The 17282-nt window shown below is 39.2% G+C and overlaps 2 protein-coding genes across 2 annotated transcripts; both read right to left on the reverse strand.

The window, feature by feature from the left end:
- Positions 1–9874: 9874 nt before the first annotated feature.
- On the reverse strand, positions 9875–10198 carry LOC121438419 (60S acidic ribosomal protein P1-like). Its single transcript, XM_041638754.1, has one exon. It carries the CDS (start codon positions 10196–10198, stop codon positions 9875–9877), a length of 324 nt encoding a protein of 107 aa, XP_041494688.1.
- Positions 10199–13485: 3287 nt separating this feature from the next.
- LOC121438706 (40S ribosomal protein S19-like) lies at positions 13486–13962 on the reverse strand. Its single transcript, XM_041639092.1, has one exon. The coding sequence runs from the start codon at positions 13960–13962 to the stop codon at positions 13525–13527; it is 438 nt and encodes a 145-aa protein (XP_041495026.1). The 3' UTR covers positions 13486–13524.
- Positions 13963–17282: the final 3320 nt, after the last annotated feature.

The raw sequence follows: 17282 nt of genomic DNA on the forward strand, positions 1-17282 counted from the left end.
TCTCACAACAGAAAATAGATTACATCAGTTATGACATATTCCTGTTTTTATTCCATGCATGCAAAACATTTATCTATAGCAGCTGATGATGTATCCTACACTAAGTGAAGGTCAAGGCCCTCTGTTCATATCGCTGCAAGTTACACTTACCAGGATCAGCTTCACCAGTTCTCCCTCTTTTCCTTCTTCTCTTGCTCACCCATCTCCCAGTTTGTTGGTTTATGTTTCCTGCTGTTGTCTGCTGATGGCAGATTCAGGAGGGGTAAATTCTTCTAAATGCCTCTTGGATTTGGTATACAGAATTGAGCCTACCCCCTGCATGTGCCTTACCACAGAAAAAGAGACTTTGCACATCCACATCACAATTCCATTGATTTGAACCTGACTTTCTCGGTATGCTAAGCACCAGTGAGAAAGCTACTCAGAAGCATAAGGCACCATATTGATGATATGTCTGCTCCTGGCATGTATGTGCTGCTCAACAAAAGGGAGATGTGTTGCTTCCATCAGCAAACAAAAATGCGGCTATCAAGAAATCCTTCGGGAGACCATTTGTCTAGGGATGTGAGAATATCCTGTTCACATAGTGACAGCTCCAGCAGATGCAGGAAAAACATAAGACAAAACACTCTACACATAAAAGAAAATGTCAAAAACACAAACAGGAAACAGCACAGGAAGGAAATCAAAAGGCAGGCAGAAGAGTCTCAGTGTAATTTTGTTTGCTCAACTAATACAATTCAATAAAGCCTTGTTTAGGAGGTTGGCCTGCGCAATACAGGGCCCCCGGTACTGTATTTAGTATCTTGTATTAAGAGGTAAAAGGTTCATTTCTTTAACAGTAGCTTTGAAAACCTTAAAATTATGACAGGGTGCTGCTTCTGATTTTACTCAAAGTACAATGTAGGTCAGATGAAATAATGAAGAAAACTTTGGCACAAAATTTCCTCATAAAATATATTTGATGTAATATTAAATATTGTACTTATATAGTACATGTGCATAGTTTAATATCAAATATTGTACAAAACTTAGTTTTGACATGATATAAAGATATTGATATCAAACATGTGATAGGTAAAACAGATAATTGAGTTTTACTAACATTAAAATCTTTTGTGCCTTAAAAGACATTAAGTCGGGTCTGGTGAATGGCCTAAAATTCTAACTATTTGGGTAGCTGAGGTAGGAGAATTCCAAGTTAAAGGGCAGACTGAATTACAGAATGAGTTCCAGGCCAATTTGTAAAACTTAGTGAGGCCTTGCCTTAAAATTAAAAAAAAAAAAAGTAAAAATGAAGCTGGGGTACAGCTCAGCCGCAGAACACTTGTCAAAGATAACTGAAATCCCAGGTTTAATCCCATCCCAAAGGCATTAAGAGAATGAAAAGATGAGGCACATACTGAAATATATCATTACAAATCATACCTCTGACAGAGAATCTGTAGCCAGAATACATATAAAAATTCTACAGGTCAATAATAAGAAAACAATCCCAATTTTTAAGCATTAAACTTCCTTATTCTTGAGAATTTCACACATATATATCAATGAAACATGATCATAGTCAACTTCCATTTCCTTTCCAAACTCCCCTAAAATCCTTCCAAACTTTAACTCTGCCTAACTTCATGTCCATTAAAAAATAATTTAGAGGGCAATAGTTGTATGGTTGGGGCAGACTATGGGGTCACTGGCAGTGAGACTAGGATTTATCCCAATTGTATGTACTGGCTTTTTGGAACCATATCTCTTTGGAGGGATAGCTTGCTCAACCTAGATACAGTGGGGAGGGTCTTGATCCTGTCTCAAAGCAATGTTTGACTTTGTTGACTCCCCATGGGAAGCATTACCTTCTCTGAGGAATGGATGGGGGTGAGTTAGGGGGTAAAGTGGAGGGAACAGGAGGAGGGGAGGTAGTAAGAATTGAGATTGGTATGTAAAATAAGAAAAGATAGCTTTTTAAAACTAAATAAAAAATAATTTAGAGGCTGCAGAAACAGAGATTAGGATATAAAAAGATGTTCAACATAATTATTATTCAGACAATGCACAGCAAAACCACAATGAGATGCATAACATATTGAACAGAATGGGATTAATCAAGAAGACAGACAATACTATGTGTTGGCAAGCACAAGATTAAAGGGGAACCTCCACAGATTGACAATAGGAAATTAAAATGATACAGATTCTTTGGGAAAAAAAGTTTAGAAGTCTCTGAAAAAAAAAAGCTAAACAAAAATACTGTATGATCCAGCAAAGCCACTTTTGTCAACTTTCCTAAGAGAAAGGAAAACATATGTCAAATATAAAAGCATGCATGTGAGTATGCATGAGAGTATGATGTATGAAAATTCAGACAAAACTTCCCAAGCAGAGATTAGGGATATAAGGGACATATCTCAACATAATAAAGGCAGCTTAGAGCAAACAGAGTCAGCATCAACTCAAATGGAGAGAAACTCAAAGCAATATCACTAAAATCAGGAATAAGACACAGCCTCCCTATACATATTTAATATAGTACATGAAGTCTTAGTTAGAGCAATAAGACAACTGAAGGAGATCAAAGGGACACAAATAGAAAGGGAAGAAGTCAAAGTATCTGTATTTGCAGATGATGTGATAGCATATATAACTGACCCAACAGATTCCACCAAGAAACTCTTATAGCTACACTTTCAGCAAACTAGAAAGATACTAAATTAAATGAAAAAAATCAGTAGCCTTTCTATATACAATGACAAACAAAACAAGAAATAGCCTTAAAAATATAAAATTTTCTGGGGTAACTCTAATCAAGCAAGTGAAAAATTATAACATATAATATTATATATATGATATATATATATATATATAATATAATAAAGACATTGAAGAAATTGAGGAAGATATCAGAAGATGAGATCGTCCATGCTCATGCATCAGTAGGATTAACTTAGTAAAAAATGATCATCCCATCAAAAGGAATCTACAGATTCAGTGTAATTCCTATCAAAATTCCAACACAATTCTTCATACAACCTGAAAAGACAATTTTCAGCTTTATACAGAAACACAAAATACCCAGGATAGATAGCTAAAACCATCTTAAACCAAAACAGAAGTACTGGCGATATCATCATCGTGATCTCAAATTGCACTACAGAGCTATCATAATAAAAACACCATGGTATTGGCACAAAAAACAGATATCCTGATCAATGGAATAGAATTGAGGACCCAGAAATAGGTCTACACACCTATGGACACCTTATTTCTTTATAAAAAAGCCAGAAAAATACACTGGTAAAGAGATAGCATCATTCTTCAACAAATGGTATTGATCAAACTGATGATTGCAAGTAGAAGACTCAATTCCAGATGGAGCATAGACCTCAACATAAAACAAGATACACTGACCTGACAGAAGTGAAAGTGGGGAATAGCCTTAAACCTATTAACACAGGAGACTTTCTGAATAGAACACCCATAGTATAGTCACTAAGATCAACAATTAATAAATGGGATCTCATGAAACTAAAAAACTTATACATGGAAAAGTATACCATCATTTGAACAAAGTGACAGCCTACAGAATAAGAAAAGATTTTTGTAAATCAGATTTTGCAAATCCAAAATACACAAAGAACTCAAAAATGAACACTAAGAAAACAAATAACCTAATTTAAAAATGGGGTACATATCTAAGCAGAAAATCCTCAAAAGAAGAAACTCACATGGTTGAGAAACACATAAATAAATTTCCAACATCCTTAGTTAACAAGGAAATACAAATCAAAACTACTTTGAGACTTCATTTTGCAACAGTAAGAATGACCAGAATCAATAAAACAAATGACAGCTTATGCTGGCTGTAATCAGAGACTGCTTTTTCATTTCCTGGCCGCCCACACCTGAATAATCACATAAAAGCTATTAATTACAACATTGTTTGGCCAACAACTCAGGCATATTTCTAGCTAGCTCTTATATCTTAAATTTACCCATTTCTATTAGTCTGTGTATTGCCATGAGGCTGTAGTTTACTGGTAAGGGTCTGGGTATCATTATCCTTCAACAGCTACATGGCGTCTCCTTGATTCTGCCTACACTCTCTGTATATCTCTTTTTTAATTTCCCACCTGGCTTTACTCTGCTAAGACATTGGCCAAAATAGTTTTACTCATCAACCAATAAAAACAACACATATCATCTCACATCAGCTGGCAAAGATGTGGAGCAAGGAGAAGACTCATCCATTGCTGATGGGAGTACAAACTTATACAGCCAGCATGGAAATCAATGTGATTGTTTCTCAGAAAGCTGGGAATCAATTTACCTCAAGATCCAGCTATATCCCTCTTGGGCATATATCCAAAATATGTTTCATCCTACTATAGAGACACTGACTTGTTCAGTCATGTTCATTGCTGCTCTATTTATAATAGCCAGGAATCGGAAACAACCTAGATGTCCCTCAGAAGATGAATGAATAAAGAAAATGGGTAGCTTTACACAATGGAGTATTGCTCAATTATTTTTTTTTTAAAAAGTCATGAAATTCTCTGGTAAATGGTTGGCACTTTAAAAAATCATCCCAAGTGAAGTAACACAGACCCAGAAAGACAAATAAAGCATGTGTTCACTTATATGTGGATGGTAGTTGTTAAATCATTGATAAACAAGCTACAATCTATGTAACCACAGAAGTTAGGGACAGAGTAAGGAACTAGTAGGGAAAAAAATGCATCTCGCTAGGAATGGCAAATAGAATACTTAATAAACGGATGGGAGTCGAGTGGGGACTGGAATGGGAGTATCAAACAGGAAAGGGATGAGGAAGGAATACAAGAGGGACATCTAAACCTCAAGGCCATGTGGAAACCGAAAGCAGTAGGAGCTTCCTAAAACAAATCCTATTACTCTGCTAAAGAGGGACTCAAAGAGACTGTGACAGCATTCACAGGGTCTGTTTGGCTCTGGACCAAATGCGGTAATAGAACTAAAAGCAGAAGTGGGCACATGTTCTCATTCCTAAACTTAAAACTATCCCTAATATATAGCTACTTGCAAATTAAACAGTCTTTTTCTCCAAAGAAGTCTTACTGGGGAACAGACCATTCTTAAGGGCAGGCCCCATGCTCAGCAGTAGATGGCCAGCACAAAACAAACTCAATGGCATCTTTGGAGGTTCTTTGTCTCATAATGCTATGTCGTGGCATTTTTTTAGGTCCTTTGCATACATATTATGGTTTCTGGTTTGTGATGTTTATGGGATTCCTGTGTCTGCAAATGTGTGTGTCTCCACATCTAAATGCATTTCTTGTACTTTTTCTTTGGCTCTTTTTCTTGCTTGGTTGTTTTGTCCTATTCTGATTTGTTTATATTTGATTTGTCTTTCTATTTTATTTTTTATTTTATTATTATCCCTTAGATGCCTGTTTATTTTCTAAGCAGAGACACATTGGGTATGGATCTGAATGGAAGAGGAGGTAACAAGGAACTGGGAGGACTATGGGGAGGGGTAGCAGTAATCAGAATACATTGTATGAAAAAAAATAACTATTTTCAATAAAAGAGAAAAACTACCCAGGCATATTCACCTGGAGAATAGGTAAACTGTATAGTAAATCCATACAGTGAAACAGTTAGTAGTCAACACCTAAAATGAAAGTGTTATGGATTGTTGAACTAGGATGTAGCTCAACTGGTAGCGTGCTGGCCTAGCATGCACAAAGCCCTGAGTTTAATTCACAATACCATGTAAAGTGCTCACAGTAACACATGTCACCAGTAATTCCAGCATTTGGGAGGTAAAGACAAGAGGATCAGGAGTTCAAATTTACAATCTCCATTATATATTGAGTTTGAGATCAGCCTGAGGTACAAAAGACCTTTTCTCCAAAACAAACAATAAACTCCTGCTGATTCATGCTGCAATATAGACAAACTTTTATAATATACTGAGAGAGGCCACATTATTGTATGCATGACTCCTTTGGTGTGTTTAGAATTCAATCTGTTTTTGTCAGAGACAATCTCTATTGCCTAGAGCTGGAGGTAGGAGCCATGATGTACAAACAGGCCTGAGGAATCTCTCTGAGGTGAGGCAAAGACGATGCAGATGTGGAACTTCAGCTATACCTCGGTAAGAGGGAAAAAACAACTACTTCAATTACCACTTAAACAAATTCTGTATTTTATTGACCAAACTACAGGTTTAGACATTTATGAAACACTCTCAAGAAGAGGCTTCTGGGAGTTTCCAGTGGCTCCTACTGACAAGGACACTGAGATTGACCATGCAAACATAGGAGCTGGTTTTGATGACCACTTGAAATGTCTGTACCTCTCTCTTCTGCATCCTCCTTGCAAAAAGAGGCGAGCCAGAGCCTGAGCAATTCAGGCTGGATCACTCGCTATACTTTGGCAAAGCAGCTGACTCATTTTCCTGCCTGTTACCAGGTTCCCGCCATCCCCCACCCAATCCTCATGTTAGCTATCGCCACAGCTTGTCTTACTCATTCTTAAGGACCATCTACAACACAGATGAATTACATCTGCTATTTTCTTGTCAGGAACTGTCTAGGAAATTGTGTACCACGCCAACCCCATCCTCTACATTCATGGAACATCTTCCCTGTACAAGGCACTAAATTGTCTTGTGAACACACACAGGTGATGCTCTCAAGCATTGAAATGCCTGGCCTGGAAGAAGAGAGCCAAAGAATGATTAAGAAAACATTTGTAAATGACAAGAAAATATTAAAATCAAGGAAATCCTGTCACACAACAGCCTTTCATTTGATTTAGTTTCTTTCACCTTGAATTGCAACCATATAGTATTTAGAGCAAAGCCTGTATAATTTGCATGCGTCCTGGTAATTTACAGATTTGCTGTGTTCGTGATAACTACTTATTTAGTGATTTTTCTTGGTCTGCTTCATGAATTGCAACATTGTTTTTTTTTCCAAGTCAGGCCTCATAAGTAAGCTGAGCCAAACATATGTGTGTGTGTACATACGGATGCATATCTGTGCATATCTTTGTGCATACATATGTGTATACATATATGCATATAGTCTATGCTTATGAGTGAGTGCATGTGTATGCATAAGAATGAATATGTCTATGTGTGTGTGCATATGTATTTGTGTATGTCTGTATGTGAATATGTGTGCATAAATATATGTGTCTATATGTGCATGTGTGTCTATATGTATATTATGTGGTTATGTTTATCTAATTATGTGTGTATGTCTGTGACTATATGTGCATGTGTATATGCATGTATTATATTCTGTTGATGCCCTAAATAAATAAATAGTATAAATCTGAACTGGTCGGTGGTGCTGCATGTCTTTAATCCCAACACTCAGGAATCAGAGGCAGGTGAATCTCTGAGTTCAAGACCAGCCTGGTCTACAGAGTGAATTCTAGGACAGCCAGGGCTTCACAGAGAAACCCTGCCATGAAACCTCCCCCACAAAAATTCTGAGGCATTTGGCAATCCTTGCACATGGGTGACACAGATTTCCCTCACTGTGAGTAAATACGGTCCTACCTGCATTCAATAAGAACGGTGCACACACATAGTAAACCACCAGGACAGGATAATCCATGAGACCTAACTAGGAGGTGCCACTGCTATCATTTATAAAGAGCTGGTGAGGTACTGGTCCCACGAGGGGTGATGGCAGGTCACCCAAAGTCCCTATGGGTCCCCTGGCAATGTGTGAGAGAAATTTGATAATTTGTATTTGTCCTCAAACCTTTATAACTTGCAGATACACACATTAATAACTTGCATTTGTATATTTACTGAACTTTGTTTGGTGAGGCTGTCCTTTTAAACTGACAAAACCTCTCAGCTGTCAAACTGCATCAGAGATCTTTAATAAGGATAAAATTTTACTTGAGTTATTTATTTAGAAAAGGACAGAGGACTTACTGTATTAGCTACCTAGTGCTCAGTGTTCTCTATGGTCATTGACGGCAAAGGCATCAGGACTGTATTTGTCTTCTTCTGTTAGAAGCAGGGCCTGCCACGCTCCAGAAGATCCTGTGGGTTAGAAAATCTGTAGAAAGACAAACCTACCTTGGCATGAGCAGCTAGGAAAGTCAATTCCATTTAATTCTTTGCCCACATCTGGAGATCTTCAGTTTAGATAAAAGTCAGTCTTTCCCAGTGGTTAGCTTGATGAAACCAATTGCAGATGGACGTTGTCCTGTGCCCATCTGTCTTCTGTCTTCTTTGGAGGTTGCTAGGAGCCAACCTGTCTCTCTGTTATGGAAAGCCTTTTAATAATTAAACATTTAAATGCCATATTCCCCAGATCTCTGAGCATTTGAGAGCGGTTTATTGGGTATAGATAAGTTATGATTACAATATAGAATCTGCCTGAAGAACTAGTTCAAGCTTGACTGTATTGGCTTTTAACTTAACAGGTGAGATTTATACTTGTGAAAGACAAAGAAGAAAAAACTATTTGCAATAGAAGCTTAATGATAGAACTGACAATATTGAAGAACAGCTTAATATATTCAATTCAACTGGATGTGAATATATGTATATTACTGTTAAATGTTAAAATTGTCTGTTCGTTGTATCTCATTCCAGACTACAAAAACAATAAGCCTCATGTTTTAAATTGGTATGTACTTTTAAGTCTCTTACAAAAACTACTGTATATGAAATCCACCTCTGCTTTAGGGTATGTTGAGCTGTTCTCTACTATTGTTGGTTCCACGGTTAAGCTTCTATTGCAAACAGTTTTTTTTTTCCTTCTTTGTTTTTCACAAGTACAAGTATCACCTGTTAAGTTGAGAACCATTACAGTCAAGCTTGGACTTAGTTCTCCAGGCAGATTCTATACTGTAGTTACACCTGATAAACAGCCCTCAACTGCTCAGAGAGCTGGGGAATATGGCACGTAAATGTTTAATTGTTAAAAAACTTTTTAATAACAGAGACAGGTCTGCTCCTAGCAGTACTCTATTTCCTCCAAAGAAAACAGAAGACAAATGGGCACACAACAATGTCCATCCACGATTTGCTTCAACTGCCAAGTGCTGATCACTGGGTAAACTGCCTTTCATCTAAATGGAAGATCTCCAGACATGGACAGAATCACTGGAATTGACAGCCTAGATGCTCAAGTCAAGGTAGGCTTGTCTTCCTACAGGTTTCTGACCCACAAGATCTTCTAAAACCCAGCAGGCCCTGCGCTACATAGCAAAAGGCAAATATGACCCTCAGTGACCATGGAGGAGTAGCTCTAGATGCCAACCAAATAAGTTTTTTGTCGTTTTTTAATCAATAACTCCTTAAGTAAAATTTTATCCTTCTCAAAGATCTCTGATGCAACTTGACAGCTGAGAGGTTTTGTCGGTTTAAAAGGACAGCCTCATCAATCAAATTTCAGTAAAGTTATTAAGGTGTGCACCTGCAAGTTTTAAAGGTGTGGGGACAAATGCAAGTTACCAAATCTCTCTCCATAGACTTAAAGATACTTTTCATTGTGCAAAACCATCTGTCATAGTCACTCTGACATAAATATGCTACTCTTTATAGAATGTATATGTCTAAAACTTATGTTTTCACAAACCCAAAGAATTCTTGTGAGTTCCAGGGAGCTGAATTGAAGCAATTACCTTAAACAGATCAGATATACCCCTCTCAATTCCATGATCCTGAAACTTCTTTTTTCTCTTTCTAACTTGCCAGGTCGAAGAGATACCAGGCCATTCCAAACCACAAACCCTGGACAGGAGTAAAATGATCAGCTTTCTCAGCCCCTCCCCCCCAAGAAGACGATGCCCACAAATAAGCAGGAAGAAGTCTTTTTTTTCCCCCAGATTCATCCTTTTATTAGCCATATCAAAACGCCTAGTCATCATCAGACTCCTCGGATTCTTCCTTCTTTGCTTCCACTTTCTTCTCCTCAGCTGGGGCAGCAGCGGTGGAGTGGGCAGGACCGCCTGCTGGTGCGGCTCCTGCTGCTGGAGCAGGCCCACCAGCCCCTACATTGCAGAAGAGGTTCCCAATGTTGACACTGGCCAGGGCCTTTGCAAACAAGCCAGGCCAGAAAGGTTCAACATTGACACCAGCTGCTTTAATGAGGGCATTGATCTCATCCTCCGAGACCGCCACCTCGTCGCCGTGGAGGATGAGGGCGGAGTAGATGCAGGGGAGCTCAGAGACGGAGGCCATGTTGTGGACTGCCGGCATGGTGCTAGTGGCCGGATGAAGTGAGGGCCTCACCCCAACGCGGCCTTAGCTTCCTAGGAAGGACCAAGCACCTTGGCGGCAGGAGAGGAAAAGCAGGAAGAAGTCTTGAGAATCCGCCATCTCAATTCCTTTAGCCTGTTGTGCCTAACTTCCTGCCTTTTTATTATAAGAGAGAGATGGGAATGTTATGATCTGCTACTGACTTGTACTGTCCTTTTAAGAAATAAGTCCTGTCCACTCCCAACAAATAACCGATTAGGATAAAACCATGAAGAAGGTCTATATAACATATGTTTGATAATTAAGGTTATAAATTCCATAAGTTATAATAGTCTACTCAAGCTAATAGAAACTGACTTAAAGATGTCTAATCACTTATGTCTGTTAAGTTTCAAACCCAGAGAAGAAGACTGAGGTGCCTCTTTAACATATCAAAGCCGACCTGGCTGCTAGCTAGGTTTTTCAAGCATCCATCAATCCCTATCTATTGCATGATATAACTGGCATACCATGATCTCTACACTGAACTCTTCAGACCAAGGGCTGGGCTGCCCTTCCCCAGCAGTTCTTCTTATATAATCCAGACAATTTTTAGGACTTTTGTCCTCCTGGCTGCTACACCTGATTCCCCTCTTTCCCCTCCCCATTCTCCTCCCCCTCTCCCACATGGTCCAGTTTAGTTTAGTCATGTCCTCTCTGGATTCTAGCAGATGTCCCTGCCTCTAGCTATACTCTTCCACATATCTACAATAAACTTTCTCCTCCACTACACCTAGGAACAGCCACGTCCTTTCATTTCCTTTTTTCCCTTTCCTTCCCTTTTATGTCTTTTTTTCATTCATTGCCTTTACTAATTTTGAGTTTTAGCTATTTGATGAAACTGAGCCATATAAAGACCTGGCATTGTGTAAAAGTATACTATAAAAGAATCAAGAAAATGAGGTTTGTAGTCTCTCTGTGGACTTATGATTTAAAGTTTATTTTGATACTAAAGAATCTTCAATTCTAGAATTATAATTTTTAGTACTTAAAATTATAAAATTCAAGTCCAAAAGGGTCAAAGACTTCAACATAAAACCAACCACACTGAACCTCATGTAAGAGAAAGTGGGAAATACACTTGAACTCATTGGCACAGGAGACCACTTACTAAATATAACCCCAGTAGCACAGACACTGAGAGAAACAATTAATAAATGGGACCTCTTGAAACCGAGAAGCTTCTGTAAAACAAAGGACATGGTAGCAAGACAAAACAGCAGCCTACAGAATGGGAAAAGATCTTCACCAACCCCACATCAGACAGTGAACTAATCTCCAAAATATGCAAAGAACTCGAGAAACTTGACATGAAAAGAACAAATAATCCAATAAAAAATGGGGTACATACCTAAACAGAAAATTCTAAACAGACAAATCTCAAATGACTGAAAGTCACCTAAGGAAATGCTCAGCATCCTTAACCATCAGAGAAATGCAAATCAAAACAACTCTGAGATTCCATCTTACACCTGTCAGAATGACCAAGATCAAAAACACTGATGACAGCTTATACTGAAGAGGTTGTGGGATAAGGGGAACACTCCTCCATTGCTGGTGGGAGTACAAGCTGGTACAGCCCCTTTGGATATCAGTATGGTCATTTTTCAGAAAATTGGGAAACAATACCTCAAGACCCATCAATACCACATTTGAATATATACCTGAAGGAAGCTCATTCATACCACAAAGACATGTATTCAAAGTATAGCACAATAAAACCAATAAAAAATAAAATAAAATTCTAATCTTACAAAAGAACTACTAACACAGTAAACTATTAAAGATAATTAATATACACAAGAGTTCATTATCACACCATGTACTTTATTTACAGAGACAAATTTGGAGGGAGAGAACAAGTTTTATCTCCCATCAGATAGTCTTCTGTTGTCTCCCATCTTATAGCATTCTGCATATATTTTCAAAATTAACCCAAGCAGGTAAAGCAAAACAAGTTAAAGTTAACTTAAAGTTTGTTTAAAGTAAAGTAATAGTTAAAATCAGGTATATTTTAAAAAATGGTTATAAAAGATTGATGCTTGAGTCAAATGGCTTAAATTTACAATATACTTTCCTGGCAGGAAACCCCCAGGCTGAAGTAGTTCCCTCAAGTGAGCACCATCCCACCATGTAAGCTGTGTGTTAGCCTAAACATAGGACAAGGATGCATGGAACAAGACCTGCCAGAAGTCTGTCCCTGCCAGAAGTCTGTCCCTTTGACCTCTGGCCGTGTAGGCCTGACCAGTTCTGGACATATTTGTTTTGATTTGCATTTTTCTGATGGTTAAGGATGTTGAGCATCTCCTTAGGTGACTTTCAGTCATTTGAGATTTGTCTGTTTAGAATTTTCTGTTTAGGTCAACCCCCCCAAAAAAAAACTTTCCATAAAGAAAAGATGAATCATGTCTCATGTGACAGGCAAATGTATTCTTTTGCACAATGGAGGATCTTAGTGTCTGCTCCCACATCCCAAATGTCTCAAACAACATGTAATTCCTCTGACCTCAATGTCTTCCGAACTAACGTATGAGGGTCTTGTGAATGGTAACCACTTGACTAGATAGGGCTGCATGCTAGTTCACTTGGCAATGCCCTTTACCCTGGCATTTCATTCTTCCTCTTAGCAAAACCTAATTTAAGGGTGCATGCCCTAACCACCAGATTCTGTCATCAAACTCTCAGCTTTGCAAAGTTATTCAGAATATCTAAGCAGTGTCTTTGACAATTGTTTTTATAGTATAAAGTCAACAAATGATTCTATTAAGTGATCTCCTCAGCTCTCAGATTATTCAGGATGAGACAACTTTGACGAGGGAACTCTCTTCAACCTGGGTTCACCTGTGGCGCTTTGAGGATATAATCTAATCTACCTAGATAGAGAGGGCTAGGGCCAGCGCTGCATTCTCACCTTGGAGTCTACAAGGACTTCAAAGGCTTTGGCAGTGGATGCTTATAGATGTTTTCTAAGCAATTTCAAAAGCCAGTATCTCTAAAGCTCATTTAATATTGTTATCTTGGTTTACAAATTATGCCTCTAAATATCCAATCTATTTTTAAATAGAGCAATGTTAATAAATTTGCTTACTGCTATCAGTGTGTGATGACCTAGAGATCTGTCCATCCACAAAAGGAGAGAAGAGTTGGCTTTAGCCTTGCTAATTCAGTCTATAATGTAAACTATTTATTACAGATTTGATATGACTGACTGCTTTCATCTTTTCTTTTTCTTATGAATGAGGCAATTTATTAACCCAGCATCCTTTGTTCTAATGCTTCTTGTTGGCAGCTGCCACCTGTCCGGCAATCCTGTCCAGATCTCTCTGTCCCTGAGGTGTTAGCTTGCGGTCCCCATCTTGGTCCATTTCCACCATTTTCAGCCCCTCCAGGACTTGGAGGATGCGGCGGGCCACACTCTTGGAGCCTCTGCTGAAGTGGCTGGGCCTGACACCGTTTCTCTGCCGTCCTCCATAGATCTTGGTCACGGAGCCAACCCCCGCACCACCACGCAGGTACAGGTGCCGTGCTGTAGAAGCAGCTCGCGTGTGGAACCAGTTCTCATCATAGGGGGCAAGCTCTTCATGTTTGGCCAGCTCGACTGTGTCCACCCATTCGGGGACTTTCAGCTTCCCGGACTTTTTGAGGAAGGCTGCCAGAGCTCTGACGAACTCCTGCTGGTTAACGTCTTTTATACTAACTCCAGGCATGGTGTGGCCTCCGCGCTGCTAGCCAGGGGGAAAGGATTCATCTTTCATCTGTTGGTTGAGTGCATGAAATGAGAAGTTAGAAATTTTTAGAAAGTTCTGTTAATAGGATTAGTTTTAGAAAACTTTGTAAAGTAAATCATCTTTTTTGACATGACTTTCAAAATTTTACCTCACCAAATTGTTTCTAACCAAAAGTCGTGTGAAGATACTCTATTTTCATTAAATAATAGATGATATTGTTAATAAATGAAACAAATATACAAAGTTTATCATATGTGGAAGCAAGGAGTACCACTTAGACGCCTTCTGTTCAAGCTTTGTCCCTTGGATGCTGACTTTAGCTGGCTTCTTTTACATAACTTCCAGGTGCTTGTTCCTCATGCAGGAGTCTGATGTAACAAACAGCTAATTACAGTTACTTTATCCTTCTGCAGAACTCTGGTAATCGTCTAGTAAATTAGCTAGTTGTACAATTTCATTTAAATTTATGTTAATTCTATATTTAACCTTACATCATATTGATTCATACTAACCTTGATGTAAAAGTTTTCCTCTTGTAACTTTATCTCTTAATGCTCCCCACAAATGTGTACAAATATTATCACCTGATTTATGTTCTGGATCTTTGTCAGCTGTTAAGTTTTACTGTGACCCCTTGGATGGACGTGAGGCACTCCAGCTGCCATCCTTCTGTTAACTTTGAAGCAGTTACTGGGAGATTGGGTGATGCCTGAAAGGGAATTAATAGGCCACGAGCCATCCAATTCATCCCTCTTCTTGCCACTCTGGACATTGTTTCGGGGACTCGGAACTAAAACAACTGTACTGAAGCCGTCTTTGCCTTAGCCAACCTCTGTCTCTCCAGCTCAGAGCAGCTTGGTTATCCCTCAGGTCCAGCTCGACCCTGTGACCGCTGCAGTACTACATAGAATAGTTATGAGCACAGCTAAGGATGGTTTGTGCCTTCCTCCATGATGCTGCTTCCACACCAACAAATCCTAACCTGTTTGAAATGGGGCCACCTAAAGACAGGGACTAGACAAAAACTTAATGCCAAAGATCCTCCTCCTACGTACGAGCTTCTGGTTCCCTCCACCTCTGGCTCCTCCTCTGGATCACTGCTTTCCTCCAAATTATCCACACACTTATGTTTTTACCCTGTTTTTTAAATGTTTTACTTACTGAACTTCGTCTTATACACAAACAATTGTTCCACGTAAGCTCCCCCAATAGCCCTCACCCTACCAGAGCTCTATTTGTTCCTAAATGATTTTTGCAAAAAGACCTTTTAGACCCTGTGGAGAAACTGACTAAAAGGGACCTTCGTCCTTTTACCCCCGGCCACATGCAATTCTTTACATTAGTCCTCTATTTTTTCTTCTCCCCTTCATTTGATCACTCCCTGCTACTTCTGCTAGTTCGTTTTGGTGTAGCTGTCCGGGCCATGGGACCAATTGCGATCATTCTGAACCAACTCTGTGCTCACTTTCTCTCACTGGTCCGCTCTGTCTCTCCCATCTCTGCTCTTTCCCTTCCCCTAATCTTCCCAGAAAATCTCTCAGTTCTACTGTAACTGAATCAGCTGATTACAGTCCTCTAATAGTTATTTTCCAAGTGTCTTCAAAAATGCAGGACGGCAATCATCTGATCTATGGCGGCAGGTCAAGTTGACTCACCTCTGCTACATGATCAGAGGACTCCCTCTTCAATAGACCTAGAACTACCCCCTCTGACAAAGACCCTCCTCAGCAGAAAACAGTTAAAACACCCTACCCTGAATTTTTTTTATCTTCTCAGAGATAGAATGCTAAAAGACTTCCCAGCTACCCTTGTGGATTATAGAAGTCACTTCTGTCCCCATATGAAGCTGCATCCCATCTTCTTCCATAGGCTTTTAGCCATTCACACACGAGTTACATCGCTAATAACAAACATGGTCCCACCTCCTGTCAGACCAAGACTCCCTTTCTTTCTACCTTCTCTATTGTTGCCTTTTAATAATCTTACAGCTTCCAATGTACAGAGAGCATTTACTCACCCACAGCTCAAACCCATAAAGTGGAAAGTCAGAGGTCTGGGATGCACCATGAACCCAAGGATTCTGGGAAAGCCAAGTTGTGCTCTGAAAGCAACATACACAACTCATCTGGGTTTATGAATACAAAGACTGTAGGGAACAACTTCTGCCTTTGGTCAACCTCCTTCAGCCTGAGGAATGAACCCAGCTTCAAAGAGAAATTTTGAGAGTGGGCTTTGTGAATGAGCCAGTCATCAAAAATTATGCATCAAATAAGAACTTTGCTACAAGATGAGGATAGTTGCCATATTTCTGTTTCCAAGAAGTCGAGGCTTTCCAAGAAATTTTCAAGAACGAACCGTGTTCTCTACTCTACCTGGGTAGAATAGAGTATCCATGTTACTGAGTTTGTGCCAAGGAGGCCTTGGTTTAAATAAGATCTGATTTCTCTTGCTGAGTCTTACAGTACCCTGAATAAGTGTTTGTTTGTTTGTTTTGCAAAAAATAAAAAAGAACAAACCTTTCTGTTATGATGACAATTGTAAAAGGGCATATAACAGATTGCTCAGAACTCAGAAGAGCCATGGTAGCTTGCTTTTGGCCTAAGCCAAACCCAAAAGTCCTTGCCAAGCAGTGTAGGGTTTTATACTTGACTTTCCCAAACAAAACCCAGACTTTCCAACAAAGGCAAACAACGTATCTCATGCCTGATACACAGGGGAGAGAACGTCCTCAATAGTGATTCCTATCCTCTTGGAGAGCCCTTCCTTACTTGGGAGTAAATGTATCAATTAAGGCAGCCTAGGTTTTTGCAGAAAAAATGTGAACTGATTCTGTTTATAAAGAGGTCCTATGATCTTTAGCATTTTTAGCATTGTGTAGAGATGGAAGGTGTTGCTTAATATGCACTCAAAATTAAGGTTTGTTTAGATGTGAAGTGATACAAATTAAAATGATATCTCACCCATCTGTTCTTTATTACTCCTATCTTCCTGTATTTATAGACCCCCCCCCCACAAGAAATGGGAGTGGTGATATCCCATCCAGGCATTGCTAATCAATCATTTGTATGTATGATTGCTTCTGGGGCTGAACTTCCAAAAGACTCCTGCGTTTTATTTTCATCAGCCGAAAATACCTTCTGAAGTAGAATTCAGCTGTCTTCCCTGGTCTTAGTCATATCTGACCCCACTGTGCCCTACTCCTGGGATAGCAGATCCTTCACTTGCATTTCAAATTACATTAAGAAGAACTTTAATTTAATCATTAAACATTATCCTGACCTCCTATTAGCAATTTTGTC

Source organism: Microtus oregoni, unplaced genomic scaffold (genome assembly GCF_018167655.1).
Source record: "Microtus oregoni isolate MIOR12 unplaced genomic scaffold, Mior012 000056F_ref0000123, whole genome shotgun sequence".
NCBI classification, from domain to species: Eukaryota; Metazoa; Chordata; class Mammalia; order Rodentia; family Cricetidae; genus Microtus; species Microtus oregoni.